The following is a 22,473-nucleotide window of genomic DNA, read 5'->3' on the forward strand; positions in this document are numbered from 1 at the left end:
TAACTGAAGGCGTGGTTTTAGCGCACACGCCATTGTGTGACCACTATCGTCCTCTGCCAAACTCATTCTGAATTTTATCGCCACCAATGCTGGACACGCCGTCACTAACATCGATGTCTCCGGCCTTACCCACATCTCACCCAGGGAGCCTGCGCTGATACCACACCATCAAGCATCGACATTCTCGCACTTGCACTCATACTCGTGAACGTCAACAATGACTTAGACAAGTTGTCCGTTTCGGGCTCCTCAATTGAAGTTGAACGAGCTGTTGTAGTTGCATGTATTTGTCGCTATCATGCGAGCCTAGTGTACACCATATTGCTCGTGGCTACTGCAAAATAAGATACACTCCCTGCAATACAGATGATAGACTCATAACCAGTCGCCTTACACAATGGTAACAAGGTGTGTGTGGGTAGCCCCTTTCCCATGGTGACAAGGCGGCTGGTATCGAGACTAGTAACTTACTATACAGATGCCATAGCACAAAAATGTTAAAAAGAGTCCAAACAAAACACGAAAGTAATTAGATAGTCCGAGAAGCACGAGATGCATACACTCAATACAAGGTACTGTCCGCGGACAGCCTGGATAGTGTTCTTGACAAGAATGCTTGATCCACAGTGCTGCTATCGAGTGGGTTATAGTGGCTGTAGTGGTGTTTTACCAAAGGAACATGATGGCATCAAGACGACACGTTCAATTGCATGCGCTCCACATGAATTTACCACAAGTTCCCGGGCATTCCTGGCGCCCATACTTTCTGATCTTCAAGCTTCAGGCCTTGATCAGGGATGATAACCACATTCTCAGGTTCCAGGAAACATGAGCACGATGATGGTGCCTTCTACGCAGTCCAATGATTGCGTATGCGCAGTACTGGGCACGTTCTGTCCAAACAAATATAAAGGTGACTTGAAGTTGACATTTTGTCAAAACTAGTGCTAACAATATTGTACGCAAGTTTGTACAGTACCCTCTTTGGCTACTGGAGCGTTCTCCGATCCTACTGTGTCTCGACTTCATAAAACTACTAAGGTTTGTAACTAGTGTATGATATCTCCAAACGACGATGATGTCGGGCCTCCGAGGATGTCCAAGCGATGCCTATTGATGCCAGAAAGATATTCATATCAGGATGCAGGTCCAACTGGATCTTTCCACGAGCCAAGTACTGGGATCTGGAACACCATGATGTCCGACTCAGTTCTTCCTTTTCTAGTGCCACATAATGTTCCTCCATGATTTTGAGTAAATAACTCTGAAATCTTGAGATCAGACTGAACATTAATATTTTCAATAGATTCGTTTCACACTCGCGAGCGACAATATTGTCCTATAAGGTGCATTTACTTTGATTGCGACTTGCAAGCTGTAAATCGAACAACGTTCAAGTTGTGGTGCCGAGGCAAGAAATAATTAGTCGATGTTGCTACCGTGACTTATCCTATTAAATTGCACTGGCAGATAAGCTTTTGATTCACTATCCCCCATATGTACGGTGAATTCCATTTCCTATTGAATTGGCAGTGACTCGCCTGTGCAACGAACTCCGGGTCTGTTTCTAAAGTTAAGTCATTCTGAAGATTTGAAGTGGAGTTATTCTGCCACTGATGACAGAGGTTTAGACTGCGATCATACATCTATTTTCGGCATTGGGCTGAGTAAACCTTGTTGTACCACATGCATTGTAACTGATTTATTCTCTAGTACCCCTCTGGTACTAGTTGTGCGAAGTTTGCCAAGGAGATTTGCCAGAACGGCAACACCACATGATTTTAACTTTTTCACATTGTGCGCGCTCGATTTCCATTCAGCTGCTAGTCTCGTCGACTGTTAGGTTCACACTCTGAATCTAAAATCGTCGCTCCACATGTGCATGGGTTTTTTTTATTTTGGATTAAAAATCATGCTTGATTGGCCGCCTTTTACAAATGGGCGGCTGTCTGACCTTTCGAAGAACTTCATCAGCAAATCAGATGATCTCACCAACATATAACTCGTGGTTCATGAATCGTCGTGCCCTGGGCTGCAGTGATCTTACGTTACCCTACTAACTTTGTATACCGTCCCCATACATCATGGTGGCTACATCAGGAAATCTCAGGTTTAACTTTTAATCACTTATATCCAACTTTTCACATCAAATAGTAGGGAAGCAGAAAAAAGTAAAAGTTACTTTTTTAAGTAGATCCCTCTACTTAAACGTCACTTATCACCTCAACCACACTAGTATGTAACCTAATAAGGATGTCGTAGGGGGGGGGGGGGGGGGCTACGACATGCTAACTAGCACCTGTTCTCCTAATTCTCACACCCCAGCAGTACCACCACGAATAAAGCCTTAATTCCCTTTGTAGACTTTCCCAGAACGGAAGCTTATGTGAGTAGACCATCCCGACTATCGCACCCTCCTTCGGGAAGGTCCGTGTTATGCTATATTTGCCGCTCGCTGCTTAATCATTGTTGCTCGCTGTTGTCAACGATGAGCAAAGCTAAGTCCTTCAAATTTTCACTGTTTTTCTTACTTCTTTTTTTATTCTAGGTCTATTTATCAATGCGCACACACTACGAACAATAGTTGGTGCTGACATGTCCTTGTCGTTGTCTTGCATGGTAAGTCCAACTCACACGTGACTTTGTTGATATGACTCACACTTCTCGGCAGACACCCATTAACTCCACGCCCCTCACTGTTGCTGCCATCATTGGCAGCAGCGAGCGTGCCTTTCTCCTTCTCCCTACCACATATGATGCCTGCCTCCAAAAACTCTCGTTCTGTGCGGCTTGTCGTTGGTTCAACAAGATCTACTGCAAAGCTCAAGTCCAGGGTCCTGTCACAGACACAGCAGGTTGAGGATCGACGACACAGGCAAGAATGGTACAATGCCAATATCGCAGGTAAGTTTTATTATCTATGCTATGTTTTATATTGAGAATGCTGGCTATAGGACTAAGTACCGCGATTACGAGGTAGCTGTGCAGCAGCTAATTAAATTTTCAATTAGCTCTTTTTGCGTGTGGCTTGCTTCTGAGTATGCATATCCAGACCGCATGACCCAAGTCTTGTGGGCGAAGGAGGCATGGAAGGAGGGATGTACCGCTTATGAGATTGAGATGGCCTTCAATAGTGAGATCATTCAAATTGTACGTGATTTATTTATATTATTTCACCTGCTGATCTCTTGCTCTAGATTACTCGTCGCACATCACATCTCACCAGTCAGGTGAAAGGGAAGGTCCGTTCACTTATCGAGAATATTTACGGCTTCGAGCATGGCAGTCGGGACTCTGTCAAGTCCAGGAATCGAAGACTGGCCCGTCAGCTCAAGAACAAGTTCGGTTTATGTTATTGGGTGAGTGGTTAGTATGCTGAATCATATAGTCTACTTATACTTTGTTTGAAGAACCCCGGAGATGAGAAACAAAAGGTCCCTCACAGTGGGCTTTTTCGGACGAAGTTGAATCAAAAAGCGGCCAATTTGCTGTGGTACAGTAACAAAAAGGACAAAGGGGTAATGTTCGAGAAGCTTTTTACTCTGTTTCCCATTCCTGCCTTGGCATTAGTGTACACAGCGGTGAGTCACATGTTTAGTTGTTTCGTTCCAATATTAACAACCATGTCAGGCAGAATGTTGTGTCGACAAATGGGTTGACAGCGAGCAGATAGATATTAGTTTTTCGTGTGGCGAGTACAAGGAGGCTTATGACAAGCACCTTGTTAACCTCAAGAAATTCCATGTGCGAACTAAGGTCCACGGCATACTCGATGGTATCCTGAAGGAGATTAATGATAATGGGAGGTAAGTGTCTTTCTTTTATTGAAATCTCGCAGATTCGCTGATGACGGTACAGAATTCATGCAAAAGTAGATCCGGCTGATGTCGGAGATCAAGACTGTCTCTCGGATGACGAGATTCACAATGCCATTCGCGAATACGAGCAGGGGAGTGGCGTGAATGAGACTGATGATGAGGATGAGGATTATGGTAGTCAATCTGAGCACAACGGATGCGAAGACAAGTAGAATAATAATGAATTCATGGATGCTATATCATTGTTCTCATTGGATTGAGTGATATGAACTAAGTTGGCTTACTATTGGAGGGTATGTGGCATTACATAGCAGGGCTACATAGCTGATGTATGAGATACTGGATACAATGTAGCACAAATAATGATATAGCCTGAGGTATATAGCGCTATGTAGGGGGGGGGGACCTGCAATGAGCCTACAAGTAGTATGTAGCCTATGTAGCACTATGTAGCACTTCAATTTTTTCCTGATGTGCCATACTCCAACGGTGGTGAGAATACACCTCACTGGACAATAGCACTTCGAACGTGGTGGGAATAGAAACCAAGGTGATTGCTAGTAATATGGGAGAGGGCGAGACGGTATGGACGAGTCGGATGTTGGACTTAGCCATACATGATGACAGTACGAGCACAGGAGAAAAGAATTAGTAATAATATGAATGAGTAGTGTAGGGAACACCAACTTACACGGGAATAGCCGGAGCGGTGTGGATTCGTAATCGCAGCGCGGAGGAAAGACTCGGATCGGACACATAGATATAACCGTTTCTACTCTAAGTCTCATCTCTATTCTAAACATAACCACATCGGAGGCGCAAAGGGTGTCGCTATTGGGAAAACTGACCAGGATGCATGCTATGCTGCAAATATTATTTTGCTTGCCAGATCAAATCGCCTCTTTTCCTCCGAGTCGTAGCATTGAGCGGCTGGTACCGATATCCATCCTCCTATGACTTCAAGCGCGGCAAATACTTTTCTTCGGGCCGAAGGAGGATATAGACTCGCAAAGAGCCTAGCTCCGCACTCGATGGACGAGAGATGGTATTCAGTCTGCTGACCAATAAAATCGTCCATTAATAACCATACTCATACTCGTTCTTTTCATCACAAGGTTGCGATCCATCAAAGCGACTAGAAAAAAATGCCTATGGTTATATACAGTATCGCCTCGATCCCTATCAAGTATGGGAAGAACTACCGCCCCTACCTCCGTAAGGCGAACCATTTCCGGAAAGCCCACGAGTCTCCAAATCTTTCCCATCCGGCGCTTCCTGGATCATCGAAATTGTGCTCTCCAAACTCCGGCGCGTCGTCGAGGGACTTGTCATCGTCGTCCTAAGCGAAGCCTGCCGGCCATGTCTGCCCTTGAATAAGTAGATGCCTATTGAACTCTCGCGCCAGACAAATTGGACCGTACACCAGCACCCAATCTTAAATTATCACTCACTCAAGCCCAGAAAGATCAGGGGTCATAGATGTCATAAGCGGAACCAACTCATCACGTTGTCTGTACGAAAGATGTTATATAGCATGTCTGTTTGATTTCTGTTGAGTGAATGAATAGCGACTGGACTTCTTTCGACTACTCACAACCGAGACCTTCACTTTTCGTGTCCTTCCACCAGCCGCGTGTTGCTTCGTCACAGATTTTCTTGTCCTGCTGCCCCGAACGCAACCAGTCCGCATTGCGTTATGGCCCATCACCACGACCCTTGCATTTCGCGCGGCGACATCGCTAGACATGTGCATGGAGCAACCGAAACTTGCCTTTTTGAATATCGACCTGCAGGTGAGTTCCTGTCCTATTCGCATTAACTGCCACACCATTGAACTTATCTCTCAGCTATCCATGGTTTGTATTGCAGCACGCACCTTTGAATGGACGCATTTTCTCTGCTCTTTGGGCGTATCGGGGGCGTCATAGGCACGTTCCTCGCCTTTGCATTTTTTCACCACATCGCACTACTCCCCATCGACTCGTCCTCGGAGATGTGGCGCATGGTGCTGCCATTTGGAATGATGGGCACGGGGTGGTGATCGTGCGTGTTATTGGACAGGTGGCTGGATGGGATGGGTGTGGAGAATGTGCTGGCTGGTGTTGTGGGGGAACGTGATGGTGGATGAGTGGGCAAGAACTGGATAGTGCGACGCCTGTAAGACAACCGATTGAGCGGCTGGTGAGGACGTTTGACGAGTATCTGCATACATGTTAGCAGAAAACAATACTGACAGGAAGTTGTAGATGTTCCAGCAGCTGATACCAAAATTGTGGGATATGAGAGTAATTAGTTCAATGCAAATTTCTGAATGTCAGTGGATGACATTTATCGAAATACGTACTAGTAGTCGGTCCCACGCAAATTGTCTGAAAATTGTTTGTATGCTCCAGCACGCCTCAGCACACCTCTCCATGCCGTCGGTAAGGCCGGTGGGGGTCCGGCTGATCAGTGTCGAAGACAGTAGACTTAAGCCCAAGTCTTATCAAGCTAGAGTCATCTTCGTCAAATTTAATTCGGCATATTGCAACCCGAGCATTGAGATGGGCCCCAGGTCAAGGAACGCAGCGCGAGCATCTGCCTGAGGACTCTGTATCAAAGCTAGTTTCAAAGTTTGTATATATCCCGCTTACTAAGCCAGCATTTGACCTTCAGCGGCGCTTTTCCTCACGGGCGTACGGATTGTTCCTTTTCGAACGAGCATGTCTGGCTTGGATGCAATCATTAATCGCAAAGCTCCTAGTCCATGGGAGCTGTTCAAGACCAACCCTAGCCTTTATCAGGCCTCAAGGCTATATAATACTCTCAGCCAACAACTGCCACGTCCTTTGTCTTCTCCCGTCCGCACCATATGCATGTCAGACACTCACAACGCCGACATATCTGCCCTGATACCACCCGGTGATATCCTTATTCACGCAGGTGATCTTACTCATTCTGGCACTCCCCATGAGCTCCAGGTCACCTTTGACTGGCTAGTCTCCCTTCCACACGAACACAAAATCGTCATAGCCGGTAATCACGATACGTACCTTCAGACAATCGAGGGTCGTTCATGGGTCCACACATGACGAGATCGTGGCATAATCTATCTGGAGGACGAGGCTCACACTATTCAAGTGCGCGGTCGCGCATTCAAAATCTTTGGCAGCCCGTTCACTCCACAGCACGGCAATGGCGCCTTCCAATACCCATGTACGGGTGTTACTGGCACTCCCAGCCGTTGATCTGTCATTCCAAACGACACAGATATTCTCATCACTCATGGCCCTCCTCACAGTTATCTCGATCTCTCTGGACTTGGTTGCAGAGCCCTGCTTGCACGTATACGGGAGCTCTGTAGGACACACCCGCCGGTGCTTCATGTGTTCGGACACATTCATGGCGGTCGTGGAATCGAGAATATGCCCTGGAACTCTGCTCAGTCAATATGGGAGGACATCATGCTCAAAAAAAGGGATTGGTTTCGCACTATGTATTTGCTATGGGCGATGCTTTGGGGTGGCCGGGATAATAGTACAAGGACAGTTGCTGTCAATGCATCTGTTGTGGGAGGTCCGCGAGACCGCGATATCCGGCCTCCTGTCGTCATTGATATATAAGAAATCTCGCGCAAACTCACCGACTAGTAACGTATTCACACCGCTAGCTCTCGACCCACTTACAAGTTTAGGTCAACACGTCGTGCCCATATCCTTGTACTATCATGCACTTGTACTACAGGAAAGTGTGTGCTTGTCGCTAAACTGGCAGGTACGACCACGTACGCAAGAACATGTGAGTATCTTCTTACAAACCCATATCACACAATCTGTTTTTTCTTTGCAATTATCCTCGCTGTCACGTAACTCACGTTGCTGCATTTTTCTTTCTTTCTTGATTTCAATTTTTTGTCCGGTTGGGGTGTAATGCCCTATGTAGGACAATTCTTACTAGGAAAGGGGGACACCTGTGTCCCCCACCGTGTCTTTGACTCTGCAAATGCCCCAGTGAAGATCTGACCTTCACTGGTCCGCCGAAGCGATCGTTGCACGAGGGGAGTGAATGGAGCGCGGATAGAAAGGTAAAGGTAAGTCTGGGCTGGCGCGACGTGCTGCTGACTGATCCCTGCTGTACCATGTGACTCTTCAACGAAATGTTCTAGCCCTTCCTATGTTGCTGCGTTGACATCTGCACCATCAGTCTCTGCCACGTCCATTGTTGCGGCAACGCTGAGAAATATCCCCAATCGACCAATCACATACATATACATGTACTCCATGGCACTATATGACAATTTGATTCACGGAGGCTTTATATTGAACCTACTTATAAACGTATGAACCTCAGGCTTGACACCAGATACCCGCACAACGGCCACAATGCTGCCCTTGCTGGACGTCCTGCGTCTCCCCACAACTAAGGTGCTACTCACGACTGAGACCTTCGCTTCTCGAGTCCTTCCACCAGTCGCATGTTGCTTCGCCACAGCTTTTCTTGTCCTGCTGCCCCGAACCCAGTCAGTCCGCATTGCATTGTGGCCTATCACCGCGATCCTTGCACTTCGCGCCGCGATATCGCTAGACATGTCCATGGGGCAACCGAAACTTGCCTTTTTGAATATGCACCTGCAAGTGAGTTCCTGTATTCGCATCAATTGCCGCACCGTTCAACTTATCTCTCAGGCATCCATGATTTGTATTGCAGCACGCACCCTTGAATGGACCGTGCAGACGAAACCTTTTGTTCGTATGGCTCGCCCATCGTCAACCGACGTGCCAAAGCAAAATCTTGTGCTCGACGCAATTGATTTGGTATGCAACTTTCGGGGCTGTGGCTGGGACTGGTCGCAGGGACTGTACATCCCGCCTGAGACACATCCTACATCCTCACGATTGGCCTTTGCTACATCCGCCTTAGTCTCCGGTCTAAAGCACTTATTTCTTTCTGGCACGATTCACACTGCCGTGAAGTCGTTCTCCCTAGATACATTCGGATCTGTTGATGGTGGTACCATCTTCGACGACTCACTTCCCCCACACCTCCGTTATTTACGATCGAGCATCATCGCCACACTATGCGCATTCGCCGTCTACTCAATAATCAAAGCATATTACGAGATCATCGTAGTTATTTGCATACTGATATTCAGGCAACATCCAGACCAATGTCCCCCATTAATTGACTCTCCCTGGCGCGCCACCTCTCTCAGAGAATTCTGGAGCCGACGCTGGCATCAGTTGTTCCGTCGGATATTCATTTTCCTTGGGGGAAACCCACTTTCTCTACTCTTTGGGCGTATCGGGGGCGTCATAGGCGCATTTCTCGCCTCTGGGTTTATTCATCACCTTCAACTACTTCCTATGGACCCATCCTCGGAGATGTGGCGCATGATGTTGCCATTTGGAATGATGGGCGCTGGGATGGTCATTGAGCGTGCTGTTGCGGGGAATAAGACAGGTGGCTGGATGGGATGGACGTGGACAATGTGCTGGATGTTGTTGTGGGGGAACACGATAGTGGATGGGTGGGCAAGAGCTGGGATGCTTGGGAGTCCGAGTGTTATAGATGGTGCTACGCCTATACGGCAACCGATTGAGCGGCTGGTAAGCGCGTTTGACGAGTATCTGCATGGTATTAGCAGAAAACCGTGATGGCAGAAATCTGTAGATATTCCAATAGCTGATCCTAAAATTGTGAGATACCAGAGCAGCTAGTCCAATGCAAATTTCTGAATGCTGGTGGATGACTTCCATCGAGATACGTACTAGTAGTCGGTCCTACGCAAATCATTTATATGCTTGAGCACGTCTCCTCACTGCCGCTCAGTGTCGAAGACAGCAAACTTAAGCCCAAGTCGTTCATGAATTAATCGAGCTAGAGTCATCTCCGACAAATTGAATTCGGCATATTGCAACTCGAGCAGTGATACATATGAGCTCCAGGTCAAGGAACGCAGCGCGAGCATTTGCCTGAGGACTCTGTATCATAATTTTGGAACGACCAAGCTAGATTCATTATATCCCGCTTACTAAGCCAGCATTTGATCTTCAGCGGCGTTTTTCCTCACTGGCGTATGGATTGATCCTTCGAACGAGCATGTCTGGCTTCGATGCAATCATTAATCGCAAAGCTCCTAGTCCATGGGAGCTGTTAAAGACGAATCCTAGCCTTTACATAGCCTCAAAGCTATATAATACTCTCAGCCAACAACTGCCACGTCCTTTGTCTTCTCCCGTTCGCACCATATGCATATCAGACACTCACAACGCCGACATATCTGCCCTGATACCACCCGGTGATGTCCTCATTCACGCAGGTGATCTCACTCATTCTGGCACTCCCCGTGAGCTCCAGGTCACCTTTGACTGGCTAGCCTCCCTTCCACATAAACACAAAATCGTTATAGCCGGTAATCACGATACGTACCTTCAGACAGTCGAGCGTCGTTCATGGGTCCATACATGGCGAGAGCGTGGAATCATCTATCTGGAGGACGAGGCTCACACTATTCAAGTGCGCGGTCGCGCACTCAAAATTTTTGGCAGCCCATTCACTCCGCGGCACGGCAATGGCGCCTTCCAATACCCACGTACGGGCGTCACTGGCACTCCCAGCCGTTGGTCTATCATTCCAAACGACACAGATATTCTCATCACTCATGGTCCTCCTCACGGTCATCTCGATCTCGCCGGACTTGGTTGCAGAGCCCTGCTTGCACGTATATGGGAGCTCTGTAAGACACACCCGCCAGTGCTTCATGTGTTCGGACACATCCATGGCGGTCGTGGAATCGAGAATATGCCATGGAACTCTGCTCAGTCAATCTGGGAGGACATTGTGCTCAAGAAAGGCGGTTGGTTTCGCACTATGCATTTGCTATGGGCGATGCTTTGGGGTCGCCGTGATAATAGTATAAGGACGGTTGCTGTCAACGCATCTGTGGTAGGAGGTCCGCGAGATCGTGATATCCGGCCTCCTGTAGTCATTGATATATAAGAAATCTCGGGCAAACCCACTATCGCATTCATTCACTGACTAGTAATGAATTCATACCGCTAGCTCTCTACCCACTCACAAGTCTAGGTCAACACGTCATGCTCATATCTTTGTACTGTCATACACTTGTACTACAGGAAAGTGTGTACTCGTCGCTAAACTGACTCATCCCTCTATATACCCTCCACACAATGCCTTTAACTCCTTGATCTGCGCTTCCTGGATTTTGGCTCCGTACGCGATCGCTTTCGCCTCAATGTCTGCGACCTTGATTTTCGTCCCCCTCCTCTTGGATTCTTGGATGAGGTATTGCGATGCATCGGACATATCATAGGACTTCGCGTTCCCTCTCTTTCCGGCCTTCTCCAATTTGGCTACTAGACAGTACATCCAGGGCGCAGCGAGCACCTTAAGCCCAGGCTCATCAAAGATGACTACACCATCGCTAATTGCTTCGTTGTAGAGGTTGGTTTTGGTGTTGGGAGCGATGAAAAGTGCAGTGTGGTTGTTCATCCACCCTTCACCAAGCTGCATGCTCTTGGCTGCGCTTTTAATACCATCTCGCAAGACGGGATTGTTTGCAGCATCAACGCTGAAGAAATCTACATCCGCCGTAGAGGCACGGGAGCCTGTACGAGATCGTCAGTTGCATCATCATTAGGAGATCGTTGAACGAATACGCACGAAGGAGAATCGTGTTTATAGCACCTCCAACAGCCACGACAGTGATCTGTTTTTTCTTGCTTTTCAGGTGTTTGGCCGTTAGGCCTAAGCCACGCTTGATATCTTCAGCGGTGAGCTGCTTGTCTTCGACACCTGGAGAGTACTGTTTAATCACTCGTGAGACGCATCAATATATTTCTGACCTGGCCTGTTGACGAAGTCGGTGAGGCTCGCTGTATCGCTGAAACACTGACCCATCGTGTTTTGACTCGGTGGAAGAAAGTAAGATGTGTCTGACGCTCGAACACTTTTGGGCGCCGAAGCTTCCACCTTCGTCACATGTGTCTACTAGCTGCGGTTCTCGCCTCCCCCAGGCTCCACTCGTGACCCATTCCATCGGTCTCTACTCTAGACCCGGAAAATGTATTGTGATAGAGGTGACAGACCCGTGTTGGTTCCTGTAACATCAGATGTGCACGCATTAGCAAAAGGCAAGCTTTTCCCATTGCACTCATTATGTAGGATTTTTGTCAGGTTTTCATGAAAGACTGCATAACCACCGATCTATTATTTAACAACGAAAACACAAACATGAAGCGTCAATTACAGTGTACAACATCACGATTCGGGACTAAGAATGAACAAAGCGGAAACTACTGTCGACATCTAGCGTGATTTGAGGCCCTTCGCATATTTCCACATGAATTCCATGAATATTGCGCCAATGTTGACAACGTATGTGACCAACCAGAGCGCAGTGACGGTGCGGAAGACCATGCTTTGAGAGGAAACCCTGCTATCAATATCGCTGAGGGTGAAATGCATGAGGAACCAGGGAAAGCACCAAATGACGAAGCAACTAACCAAACATGAAACAATTCAGGGACAAGACAACGAAGAAGATAGGCGTGACTATTGACAACAGGTAGGACCAGACAAAGTAATCGCCTTGCGTGAGTTGCTGATTATTATAATTAGGCTCGGTGTAATCCGATGGTGAGAATAAAGCTTACTTCTTGAGTCCACTGCCGATCGGTGTGTAGCCAGCGTATCATACTTGAGCCAGATATCAACATCGCAATCATGGCGAGCATGAGAGACATAAAGAGTAGACAATAGGGAGCAGGTGATGAATAGTCAAAGTATGGCACAGGAGAGCCCGTACTGACGAAAACACCACTTGTAGCGAGGATAGTTGCCTTTTTTGGAGTATATCAGCGTCGGCTTGAGCTCGGGCGGAGTTGGACAACTTACGGTGGTGATGGTGTTGGTCAGGATAGAGCATGACCTGCTCCTAACAGTTTCGAAGGCTCTATCTGATTGCAGAGACTTCCAATGATCATCAAGATCTGGGCGTCCAAGTGCCAAAAAACAGAGTACCCTTGTTAAGAGAGACATGCGACAAATGGTTTCGGGGAGGGGTTGTTCTTCAGCAAGTGCTCTGTGGTGAGCAGTCATATATAACTGAAAAAACCAGCTTAGTGAAGTCATATGGCAAGAATTCATAATTTATAGAGCGCACCTCAGTGGTATAGAATGAGGCCATGGAGTTCAATGAGAGTAGTGCTCATACTGAGAATAGTCCTGTTATAAAGGAATGGCGGATGCATGATGCTGTGATACCCGTGCCTGATGGGCATCTCATTAACCGTGGCTGTGTTCCCGAGTCTTTAAGAATGTACCATAGCCACTGTAAGGATAAATATAAAGGTTATGCTTTTCTCATCGCTCCCTTAGAAGCCTGAGACCGCGAACTTTGAACTTTGTTCAAATTTTACAGGCCAGCAGGCTGGTGCGGTTCGACCGTGCTCCTGAGCTCCTCGAACATCTACAACCCGAATGAATCACTTATATCAGTCTCCTTTATTCCGAACTGGACATGGTCAGTTATTCTCGAATGAAAGATTAATACTTACTACGTCAGCAAGAGGCATAGGCAACTCATAGGCACCGTAAGTACAGCAGTTAAGCTTCTACATGAACACGTCGTCGGAGTTGAAATTTAAAAGACTCCACTGGAATTCCCGCCCTGAAACATGAGCCGTGGGAAAGTCTATCAGCCCCAAGACAGCGCTCAGCTGTGGTAAGTACTGGCGCTTCTTTGATTCTTCCTATCAGGATGCAGTAATGCAATTTCTCGACAGTGTTTAGACCTCCTAACCTTCCTTGCTGGTCTCTTCAGGCCTCCAATTATACTCACTGTCCGACCGATCAGGTAGGCCGGGGCAACTGAGGAACTGGTGCGTCGCGGTGCTACGATTATGCAGCAAATAAAACAAAATAAAAAACACCAAGTCCAGCCCTCCGTGAGGACCATCGTGTCATAGAACCAAACATGACATGAGGAAGTGGGTTGTAGCGCCAGATGGCTGTCCAATCTTTCTTGTTTCGGTGGATGCATACGGCGACACAGGGACACTATGACAAGCACGGCTAACAAGTTGGAGCCTTTGTTGGCGCTGGCACACTGAAACCTTCGTTGCACAATCAGGCAGAACTCACCCCTTTGCCTGCAGCTGTCAAGCGTGAGAGAATCAAGACATCAGCAAGTTGGCCCTGCTAGCCAGATCCGAAACCCAGTGAAAGCCCGCAACTCCGAGATCCATCGAGCTTAACAAAGTTACACTGGAGCTTCATTCCCCGGTCATCCTCGTCTACTCACAACCTTACTACTACCAGCCTTTGTGACAGATTCAGGTAGCGGGTGTTCTGTCTGACCTTGATGAAACCATTAAGCCCACCGGGCGGCACTCCCTTTGAGGGAGTATTCGATGTATTGAGTCGTGATCGGTGGTCACCGGCTTCATCTGGCCTGCTATGGTATGAATCGAGATAAACGAACGAAATCTTGATGGGCCTGTCACGTTAACGATCTCGATCGAGGATGATCCGAACACTCCGGAGTTTGCATTTTTATCGGCCTGTCCTGTGCACGTACTGCGGTAGCGCCACACAATAGACTGGTAACCTTCGTAACCAGTCCACCCGAGCCTAGCCACACACAAGGCAGTGAGATCGTCGCGCAGGAAGGTTTCAGTGAAATAGCAAATCGTATCGTGTCGTACACGCTGCGTGCTTCACACGAGGGAGGTTATGTTAACAAGCAAACTGATCACCTTCGGACATCTACCATGATTAGGGCGCCGACGTTGTACTTTTGACAGTGGTACGTGGGCGATGCGGAGGTTGAGAAGGACTTTTGCAAAGTACGTCCCTCCAAAGATCTAGAGACGAAGATAAGAACAACATCTGACGCAGGAGCGCGCAGATATCCTGGAGGGTAAATGTTATTTGAACAGAGAAAGATACACAGATTCATCTACTACTACCAATGCCGTCTCGTCGCTAGCGCTTGCCACTGATCCGTCTCAGTAAGCATTTTCGCATCGCAAAGAGTGGACTCAGACACAGAGATAAGCGTAGTACAGATACAAGATTGCCAAGCGCGCACTGACAGGGAGTGGTGAAGCGCAGGTGGAGCTCTAGCAGAGCGCGCATATGGGACTCAGACGAATTGCTTCCGCGGAATCAGATATCTCATCCTTCCATATCTTAGAGCATGCACAGACGCTAATCACAGTCAAAACAAGGATGGATCGCCTCTTTAAACATATACTCAACCGTTATAGTCTGCGGTATAAGCCCAGAAACTTTCTTCTGACAAAGTACACAGGGTCGTCAAAACAAGAAGAAAACAAAGTCGGAAACTACTCACTGGCGATATCTAGCGTGATTTGAGGCTTGTCACATACTTCCGCTCAAATTCGTCCCAATGTTAGCGACGTATGTGACCAATTAGAGCACCGTGAGGGCGCGACTGTCAGGCTGCTTCAAGTGGGAGTAAAAGCCCGCTATTCACATGGCTGGGGGGTGAAATGCATGAGAGGCCAGAGGGTACAAAATAACTGAACAACTCACCAAATACTTATGAAACAATGTCGGTATGGATCCAGCATAACATGCTCGAGCCAGAATGTCAACATCGCAATCATGGCGAGCATGAACGATACGAAGAGCAGAATAGGTGATGAAAAGTCTGGATAGGAACCAGGTCATTGGATTGAAATTAAGTACAGATGGATTGATACACGTTCCATATTACTGACTTGGAAGGAGACGTTATTATACCCATCACTGTCACGACTCAGAGCAAAGCTTGAGGAAAAGGTGTTTATGACCAGAAGTATATCACGCCACGCTTATTAATACACAGTGACCACCGGCCTTCTATGGTTCGATGGTCTAATGGTTATGATTTCTGTCTCACATCACGTTGTCCACAGAAGGTTCCCAGTTCGATCCTGGGTCGAGCCACTTTTTCCACTTTTCCACAGCGAAGCTCTTTTCGAGGCTCGGGTGTATTACCCGTCGCGCGAACTGTTCGCTTGATCGTCGCCACGAAATGAAGCATGAGCCTCTCGCCATTGCGTATGTATTCTGCATTGAGGGAAACAAGTTCTAAATGCTACACCATTCAGGATGATATCTGATTTCTTCCACCCGAACGTGGGAGGAGTGGAAAACCACATATTCATGCTCAGTGCAAATCTTATCCGTCGTGGTCACAAGGCATGATTTTTCAAACTTCCTTTGACATTCTCTACAATGTCGTTTATCTTGCATCCAACATTCGCAGGTGATCGTAATCACACACAGTCATCCTCCAGACCGAGTGGGCGTTCGCTGGCTTCTGCCAGGCTTGAAGGTATACTACATACCATTTCCTGCCATCGCCTCCTCCGCCACTCTTCCGAATTATTTTACGTTTTTGCCATATTTCCGCGTCATCATTGCACGCGAGCATATTCACCTTATTCATGCGCACGCGAGTCTATCGTCTCTGGGCCAGGAGGCTATTCTACATGCGCACCATCTTGGCGTCCGCACGGTGTTCACCGATCACAGTCTGTTTGGGTTTGAAGATGCAGCGAGCATATTAACAAACAAACTCCTTGCGGCGGCTCTTAAAAACGTCGACGCTGTGATTTGTGTCTCGCATACTGGGTAGGTGGTCGACTCTTACGATCGATGTCGTCCTTATTTTCTCGCGACTGTGAATCAGGAGGGAAAATACAGTCCTGCGTGGACAGTTGTTTGAGATGTCTGAAGATTCCTCTGCACTCGTCGTCCGACCAAATGTTTATGTGATTCCAAACGCTCTGGTTGCGGAGCAGTTTACTCCAGCTACCAAGCCGGTGTCGTCAGAAACTAGTAAGTGCTTCCATGTCGTTGTAGTGGAAGGGGACAACTGAATTTTCTCCAGTCTATATCGTGGTTTTATCTCGTCTGGCGTATCGTAAAGGCATCGACTTACTGGTCGCCACTGCCCCCCGAATATGTTCCGCCTTTCCTAACGTCAATTTCATCGTAGGCAAGTCGCTCCATCTCCAGTATCATCTAGCTCTAATTCACTGGCCTAGGGGGAGATGGACCCAAACTGAATGACCTGTTACAAGTAAGAGAACGACATCTCCTCCAAGACCGCATAGAGCTCCTCGGTCCAGTTCGACATCGCGACGTGCGAGACGTAAGTAGGCATGATCAAATTCGACTCTCATAATCATGATTCATACACGTCTCTGCAGGTTCTCGTGCGAGGATCTATATTTCTGAACACCTCACTGACGGAATCGTTCGGGATCGCTATTTTGGAAGCTGCGTGCGCAGGTCTTTATGTGGTCTCGACACGAGTAGGCGGAGTCCCGGAGATTCTCCCTCATGACATGATCTCGTTTGCGAAACCAGAGGAGGATGGTATGTGTGGAACCCTGCGCAAGTTGTATATATCATTCTGGACCGTTTTTCACTATCATTTTTTTCAGATTTGATCCGTGCCCTGTCAGAGGCGGTCGCAATTGTTTCGAAAGGCCAGCATGACCCCTTAGAAGCTCATCAGAAGGTGAAAAACTTTTACAACTGGGGAGAAGTCGCAGAACGGACCGAGATTGTGTACGATGCTGTTGTCAAGTCTGAACAGAAGGATCTCTGGACTCGGATGCAAAGGTAACTTTGCACATTTGTGCTGATAGACCCTGGCTCAAATGTCATAGAACTATGGAACTGGGGCCATTTGCAGGACCGATCTACACAATCATCCTTGTAGTGGATTGCCTATTCTTCCTATTTCTGGAATGGTTGATGCCGCGACATGATCTGGACTTTGTTCAAATGCATTGGGAACACCACAATTTTAGACATGTGGTGCAGTAGCTTCATATCAACCGACTAATACATATCTAATCTCGAGAATAAGTTGCAAGAAAATGCCGAATCAAGAGACAATTAACCATAATCACTAGACACGACAAGATGAGATTGTAATGCCAATACTCTGTCCAATGGAGATGCATCATCGAAAGCAGACCAAAAGGCTGAACAAAAGAACAAAATTGGATACTAGGATATCATACCACACGCCTCGGCCTCTTGGGCTTTCCCCCTCGCCTCCTGCTCCGCTTGGAGCCTTCGTGCCCATCGTCTACATCCATCAACGCGTCGTTCACAGTAGGGTCATCTGAAGGCCGCTTCATAGGGACCTTCACGCGATCTCTCAATGAAAAGGACGATTGTCCGCCGTCAACAGCCAACCGATCGATTAGAGAGCTTCCGTGATTGTTAGACGACCGATCGAAGCGATCTCCATGGAAGGAAATCTCCTCGAAGTGCTGATTGAAACGTGAACCAGAGGGGGCCCAAGGCGCTGAACCATGACGAGGACGAGTTGAACGGGGACGTCTTGGTTCTGTATCGGGGCGAGGAGGTAGAGAGTGGGGAAGGTGACTCTGCAGAAGTCGTGCACGCTCTGGATGCATAGCCAGCGGAAGAGATTGATGCGACCCTTCACCGTTCGCAGCATGCTGACCAGAGGGTGACGACTCTGCGTCGGCGTGGCGCAAGGACTCGTGCGGAGGTAAATCCCGTGTTCTAGACCACTTCGAACTTTTTGAGTCATCTACATGCCATTCCTGATTATGATCCAGTGAAGGCGGGCCATGGTCACGACGATCATTGTGACTGCTGCTACGTGGGTATTCAGGAAGATCGTTTGTCTCCTTTCTTTCAGGGCCGTGAGGCCGCGATTCAGGCGGCCGGTGACTGCGAAGAGAGACGTCCCCGTCGTGCTTGGATTGTTGTGACGGATGAACAGCATCGCGTGCCGACGCCGTGGAAGAGTTCCTGGAAAGCGGAGGAGAGGTTGCATGATCATGATCATGATGAGAATGAGGACTCTCGGGCGTCTGGTCACGTCTGCTGTTGGGGTGCGGTTTCCCCTCAGGTTCCGGGACTGGAGGTCCAAAACGAGTCTACAGTGCTAGTGTCAGTCAAACTCTAACGGCTATGCTCAGAAGACCCACTCTTGCTGCACGTGCGCCTAATCGTAATGGTGAATCTGTATTGATAGGCGCATTCGCAGGTGGGTCTGGCACCGAGAGAGGCTTACGCGGAAGGAGCTGTAATATAAACTTGTGAGAACTCAATCTATTTCCACACAAAAGAGAGCGTACAGGTGAAACTATGCGCTCTGTTTGCCGACGTTGATCGACAAGAATCTTCGTTGAACGCTCTCTGTCATGGAAATCATCCAGACGAGGCTATGGATATAAGTAAGGAACATGGGTCGCAATGATATGGATGTAAAACATACTAATCGATCGTGATTGTCCATCGCACCAGTAGGTTGACGAACAGGACGAGAAACCACAGGCTGCGCATTGCTTCCAGACACATGAACGCCTCGGCGTGAAGCGGAACTCGCCAGAGGTAGGAAAGACGCAGACGGTAGTGGTGGATGCGGTGAAATTGAAGCAGAATCACCAAAGCGGTTGCCTCTGCCACCAATTGGCATGCTGTTTGTTCCAGAAAGCTTTGGCGTTGGAGCACTAGGAGGCGGTCTTGACATATCAACATGACGACGAGAAGTATCACGCTGTGAATCCAAATTTAAAAACTCCACAAAGGACATCGAAAAGGTACTAACCGAAACCCGAGTCGATGATTCAACAGGCGCACGCCTTTCATCCCGCGAGGGCGCAGCTCGGGAGACATCTTCGTGTGCTGTGCGATGAGGCTCTTTCCATTCAGAACGCGATAGTTTGGGAGAGCGATCTGTGTCCGGTTTACCTCACGTAAATGAATGAAGCGGTGTGAGAGCCTACCTGGAGATCTCCGTCGTGCAGGTACCTCGACATCGTCCATCATTGCCCGAGGGCGTTTGGGAGCGGCGCCGTCACGATCCTCGCGATAGCGCTGACTATTCACAAGCTGTCGAGAAGGTTCAGTGGACTTGGCGATAATGGCTGGAGGGTCCTCAACATCCATTTGATCTTGGCCTCGTTTGTCCCTAGACTCATTATGAGCATAGGTATCTGTCTGAGAGTTTGAATGAAGCGCAGAACTGGAATGCGCTTGTCGAGATCCTCTGGCGTCAGAGGATCTGGTGTCTCTTGAGATCTCCAAAGGAGACAAGCGTGGGCCCGACGGAATGCGTGCATCGTTGGTGATCAACCGAGAAGCCGGGACGCTATCACGAGTGGTAGACGGTGGCGAGCGGTACCCGACATCCGCTCTTCCACGTGAGCCTTCCTGAAAACTGTCACGTTGCGGTGGCAAAGGCACCCGTTTTCGAGAGCCTGAACAAGCGAGAGATGCACGCGAATGGCAGACGACGTTGGCATGAGGAAGAGTGGATGGGTGAAGAATACGTACGTTCGATTGGGGGGGATGGGGTGGGGGGTACCAACTGCTCCTGCGGAGCTTGGGGCGACGTCTGGTGCGCCATGACTGGGTGTTCGTGAGCTCTTGCATCAGCTTTATGGCGATCACTTGTTCGATGACGAGACCGAGTGCCATCTGCACTAAGTGACCTGGCTCGGCCGCGCGTTTCTCGCGGGGGCTTGTCAGGTAGATCTGGAATTCGTTGGTCCATTTGAGCAGAAGGCGCTTGAATGAAGCGACTGTTCTGCCTCGCTGCGGACGACAACTCATCACGCAAGGTGTCGGGATCGTTCGGGGACGGCAATGTGGGCGGATACTGAACGTCATGACCGTGACTGACAGGCGATCTGGGTCCTAGAGAATAACAAAGGAGAAAAAAAAGAAAAAGAAGAGGATAGATATAAGGATAGGGGTAAAAGGAGGAAGAAGATAGGGATCCATGATGAGCGTCCGTGTGTCCATGCGAGGAAGAAGTCGAATACAAAAGAACGAAATATGGTACTACGCAGCTCAACTCTCGAGGTTGTGCGGGACGCAGCAAAGGCCTTGCGTCCTGTACCCCAGGAGGAGCAGATACGCCGACGAGGGATGAGGATAGGGGATGATGTAGATAACGTACTTGTTGTCGACATTCTGTCGGCATCGCGAGAACTCTCGCGACGCTCGCGTTCTTTGTGAGGAGGTTGCTCGACTTCACAGTGTTTCCCTTCGTGTGATACTGACCGATCAACAGGCGACGGAACTCGAGGTGCTACCCAAACGCGGTCTACATCTGCTATAGGTGAGCCGGGACGCACAGAGTCCTTTGTGGATGCTCTGCCCCTATTCTGGTCCCCATTGGCTGAAGGCGACCACTGGCGACGAGAAGACAGAACGCGGTCATCTGCGCGGTGGCGTAGTGGCGGTGAAAGAGACCGTTCTCCATTGGCTCTGTTGGATGCCAAAAAAGAATCATTTTGACTACCATAGGATTGTATTGACGGTCGCTCATCCCGTCGAGCACTTTCTCCAGGGCGGTAATGGCGATCATCATAAGACAAAATGGTACCAGTATCTGACCGGCCTATACGAGAGGTCAGGGGATCATCAGTTTTGCTGATAACAACGATATCCCGGGTTTCGTCAGCAACGCGCCGATCACGAGCAGGCGGGGAGCTGCCAGGACGCGTCCAAGTCGATTCTTTGGTGCGAGAATTATAATAATAGACACCGCGGCCATTTCTCGGGTGTCTAACCTCCCAATCTGGGGGAAGTATATCCCCTGATTCAAATGTCGTGGGCTTGGAGACAACGGCAATGCCATTTTTCTTGTCCCGGTCGACGCGAGCTGCCATGGCTGTAGCTTCAATGATGGACGGATGAGAAGGATGCATAAATGGAACTGAAGACACTATTGGTTTGGGAGGAAGAGCATGAGTAAGTTTCCCAAACGACAACTGGCGATTGAGAACTGGAGATGATTCGGGAACCGTATGTGGTTCCTGGGGAGTCCTTACTGGCGTTTTAGGCCTATCATGCTCAGGAGCCTTGCCCCGAGCGTTGGCGCCAGAAACTGGTATCTCCTGATTTTTTTCGGAGTGATTGACTGCCTTTGAAGGAGACTGTGTGCGCTGAGCACCGCCCTGTGAAACGCAAGGCTGGTAGGTCAGGAATTCGTCGTCCTCGTCACCTCCAAGCGACACAGCATCTTCTGCATCCTCAGCAGCGAGACTTGGATCTTGCTCCGAAGTTCCCCGGTCTTCCTCCTCATTTCCCCAGTCTAGAACTTCTGTTTCATCTTCCACCATGGTGCGGACGAGAGGAGTGATAAACTAACGACAGAAATGCGTTCCCAAGTTGGCCGAGGAGAACCTCTTAACTCCGATCCAAATTTTCAATTCCCGCCCGCTCCCTGCCGAAGTCTGAGACCCCGTGCATGTACATTGATCAAGGATTTCAGTGGCAAAATCAATCATTCCATCATGCTCTCAGGTGTCGTGGCACATGAACGTTAACATTGTGATCCGACCACCTGGAGAGTTTGCAGAGACTTGCCATCAAAGTTGATGTCAAGACTCGACGATCACAATTGGCTGACATGAGTTATTATTATAACGGGTATGATTTCATTTGAAGCGTAGAGATCTGAAAGCTCTTATGCACAGAGTCACTTCACCGCCTTGTCCAAGTCTGGGGCGTGCACAATTTAACACGTCATTAGCCACTCTATTTAGGAAATTGAAAAGCTCCAACGTCCCACAACATGGCGGTCATTTCGTGCATTGGAAGCTGGACAACTACGACTGTGCTTCTGCAGCAA

At 48.5% G+C, this 22,473-nt stretch overlaps 9 protein-coding genes and 1 non-coding gene across 10 annotated transcripts; 6 read left to right on the forward strand and 4 right to left on the reverse strand.

The window, feature by feature from the left end:
• Positions 1-2,595: 2,595 nt before the first annotated feature.
• On the forward strand, positions 2,596-4,030 carry F5891DRAFT_1188676 (uncharacterized protein; the record flags this gene model as incomplete). The annotated part of the gene is made up of 7 exons (XM_041367033.1): positions 2,596-2,619; positions 2,672-2,783; positions 3,053-3,150; positions 3,198-3,359; positions 3,411-3,581; positions 3,631-3,806; positions 3,859-4,030. 7 exons carry the CDS (start codon positions 2,596-2,598, stop codon positions 4,028-4,030), a joined length of 915 nt encoding a protein of 304 aa, XP_041225938.1.
• Positions 4,031-6,520: 2,490 nt separating this feature from the next.
• F5891DRAFT_1278286 (metallophosphoesterase domain-containing protein 1) lies at positions 6,521-7,724 on the forward strand (the record flags this gene model as incomplete). Its single annotated transcript, XM_041370311.1, has 3 exons — positions 6,521-6,833; positions 6,894-7,013; positions 7,068-7,724. The coding sequence occupies 3 exons, from the start codon at positions 6,521-6,523 to the stop codon at positions 7,418-7,420; spliced, it is 786 nt and encodes a 261-aa protein (XP_041225939.1). The 3' UTR covers positions 7,421-7,724.
• A 455-nt stretch (positions 7,725-8,179) lies between these two features.
• Positions 8,180-9,451, forward strand: F5891DRAFT_1145827 (membrane bound O-acyl transferase family-domain-containing protein; the record flags this gene model as incomplete). Its single annotated transcript, XM_041365012.1, has 2 exons — positions 8,180-8,435; positions 8,505-9,451. The coding sequence occupies 2 exons, from the start codon at positions 8,180-8,182 to the stop codon at positions 9,449-9,451; spliced, it is 1,203 nt and encodes a 400-aa protein (XP_041225940.1).
• Positions 9,452-9,872: 421 nt separating this feature from the next.
• Positions 9,873-10,879, forward strand: F5891DRAFT_312762 (metallophosphoesterase domain-containing protein 1). The gene has a single exon (XM_041371306.1). The coding sequence runs from the start codon at positions 9,897-9,899 to the stop codon at positions 10,794-10,796; it is 900 nt and encodes a 299-aa protein (XP_041225941.1). The 5' UTR covers positions 9,873-9,896; the 3' UTR covers positions 10,797-10,879.
• F5891DRAFT_1226938 (uncharacterized protein) lies at positions 10,879-11,717 on the reverse strand (the record flags this gene model as incomplete). Its single annotated transcript, XM_041369514.1, has 3 exons — positions 10,879-11,425; positions 11,481-11,612; positions 11,663-11,717. 3 exons carry the CDS (start codon positions 11,715-11,717, stop codon positions 10,962-10,964), a joined length of 651 nt encoding a protein of 216 aa, XP_041225942.1. The 3' UTR covers positions 10,879-10,961.
• Positions 11,718-11,981: 264 nt separating this feature from the next.
• F5891DRAFT_1033786 (uncharacterized protein) lies at positions 11,982-12,760 on the reverse strand. Its single transcript, XM_041361718.1, has 4 exons — positions 12,714-12,760; positions 12,473-12,658; positions 12,324-12,420; positions 11,982-12,267 (listed from the first exon to the last, which is right to left on the reverse strand). The coding sequence occupies exons 2-4, from the start codon at positions 12,560-12,562 to the stop codon at positions 12,113-12,115; spliced, it is 342 nt and encodes a 113-aa protein (XP_041225943.1). The 5' UTR covers positions 12,563-12,658; positions 12,714-12,760; the 3' UTR covers positions 11,982-12,112.
• A 2,930-nt stretch (positions 12,761-15,690) lies between these two features.
• On the forward strand, positions 15,691-15,773 carry F5891DRAFT_t76. The gene has a single exon. It is a non-coding gene; the product is annotated as a tRNA-Val (tRNA).
• A 165-nt stretch (positions 15,774-15,938) lies between these two features.
• F5891DRAFT_1128566 (glycosyltransferase family 4 protein) lies at positions 15,939-17,669 on the forward strand (the record flags this gene model as incomplete). The annotated part of the gene is made up of 8 exons (XM_041364292.1): positions 15,939-16,028; positions 16,096-16,463; positions 16,522-16,670; positions 16,723-16,830; positions 16,880-16,986; positions 17,045-17,213; positions 17,282-17,462; positions 17,510-17,669. 8 exons carry the CDS (start codon positions 15,939-15,941, stop codon positions 17,667-17,669), a joined length of 1,332 nt encoding a protein of 443 aa, XP_041225944.1.
• Positions 17,507-20,743, reverse strand: F5891DRAFT_312866 (uncharacterized protein). Its single transcript, XM_041371307.1, has 6 exons — positions 19,616-20,743; positions 19,438-19,565; positions 19,105-19,386; positions 18,965-19,051; positions 18,815-18,910; positions 17,507-18,763 (listed from the first exon to the last, which is right to left on the reverse strand). The coding sequence occupies exons 1-6, from the start codon at positions 20,499-20,501 to the stop codon at positions 17,864-17,866; spliced, it is 2,379 nt and encodes a 792-aa protein (XP_041225945.1). The 5' UTR covers positions 20,502-20,743; the 3' UTR covers positions 17,507-17,863.
• Positions 20,744-21,307: 564 nt separating this feature from the next.
• F5891DRAFT_952214 (uncharacterized protein) lies at positions 21,308-21,961 on the reverse strand (the record flags this gene model as incomplete). The annotated part of the gene is made up of 1 exon (XM_041375095.1): positions 21,308-21,961. A coding segment is annotated over one exon (654 nt), but the record flags the coding sequence as incomplete, so codon positions are not given.
• Positions 21,962-22,473: the final 512 nt, after the last annotated feature.

The sequence above is a fragment of the Suillus fuscotomentosus genome, assembly GCF_016647785.1.
Source record: "Suillus fuscotomentosus strain FC203 chromosome Unknown F5891scaffold_27, whole genome shotgun sequence".
NCBI classification, from domain to species: domain Eukaryota; kingdom Fungi; phylum Basidiomycota; class Agaricomycetes; order Boletales; family Suillaceae; genus Suillus; species Suillus fuscotomentosus.

What these genes read in the sequence shown, in the direction of transcription:
- F5891DRAFT_1033786 (XM_041361718.1), bottom strand. Translation starts at nt 12,562, where the DNA reads ATGTCTCTCATGCTCGCCATGATTGCGATGTTGATATCTGGCTCAAGT. An exon ending in ATCGGCAGTGGACTCAAGAA is followed by an intron (nt 12,421 to 12,472) that starts GTAAGCTTTATT and finishes TATAATAATCAG; the next exon opens with CAACTCACGCAAGGCGATTA. An exon ending in CCTGAATTGTTTCATGTTTG is followed by an intron (nt 12,268 to 12,323) that starts GTTAGTTGCTTC and finishes TTTCACCCTCAG; the next exon opens with CGATATTGATAGCAGGGTTT.
- F5891DRAFT_312866 (XM_041371307.1), bottom strand. Translation starts at nt 20,501, where the DNA reads ATGACGTTCAGTATCCGCCCACATTGCCGTCCCCGAACGATCCCGACA. An exon ending in CAGAGCGCATAGTTTCACCT is followed by an intron (nt 18,911 to 18,964) that starts GTACGCTCTCTT and finishes TTTATATTACAG; the next exon opens with CTCCTTCCGCGTAAGCCTCT. An exon ending in TAGGCGCACGTGCAGCAAGA is followed by an intron (nt 18,764 to 18,814) that starts GTGGGTCTTCTG and finishes CTAGCACTGTAG; the next exon opens with ACTCGTTTTGGACCTCCAGT.
- F5891DRAFT_312762 (XM_041371306.1), top strand. Translation starts at nt 9,897, where the DNA reads ATGTCTGGCTTCGATGCAATCATTAATCGCAAAGCTCCTAGTCCATGG.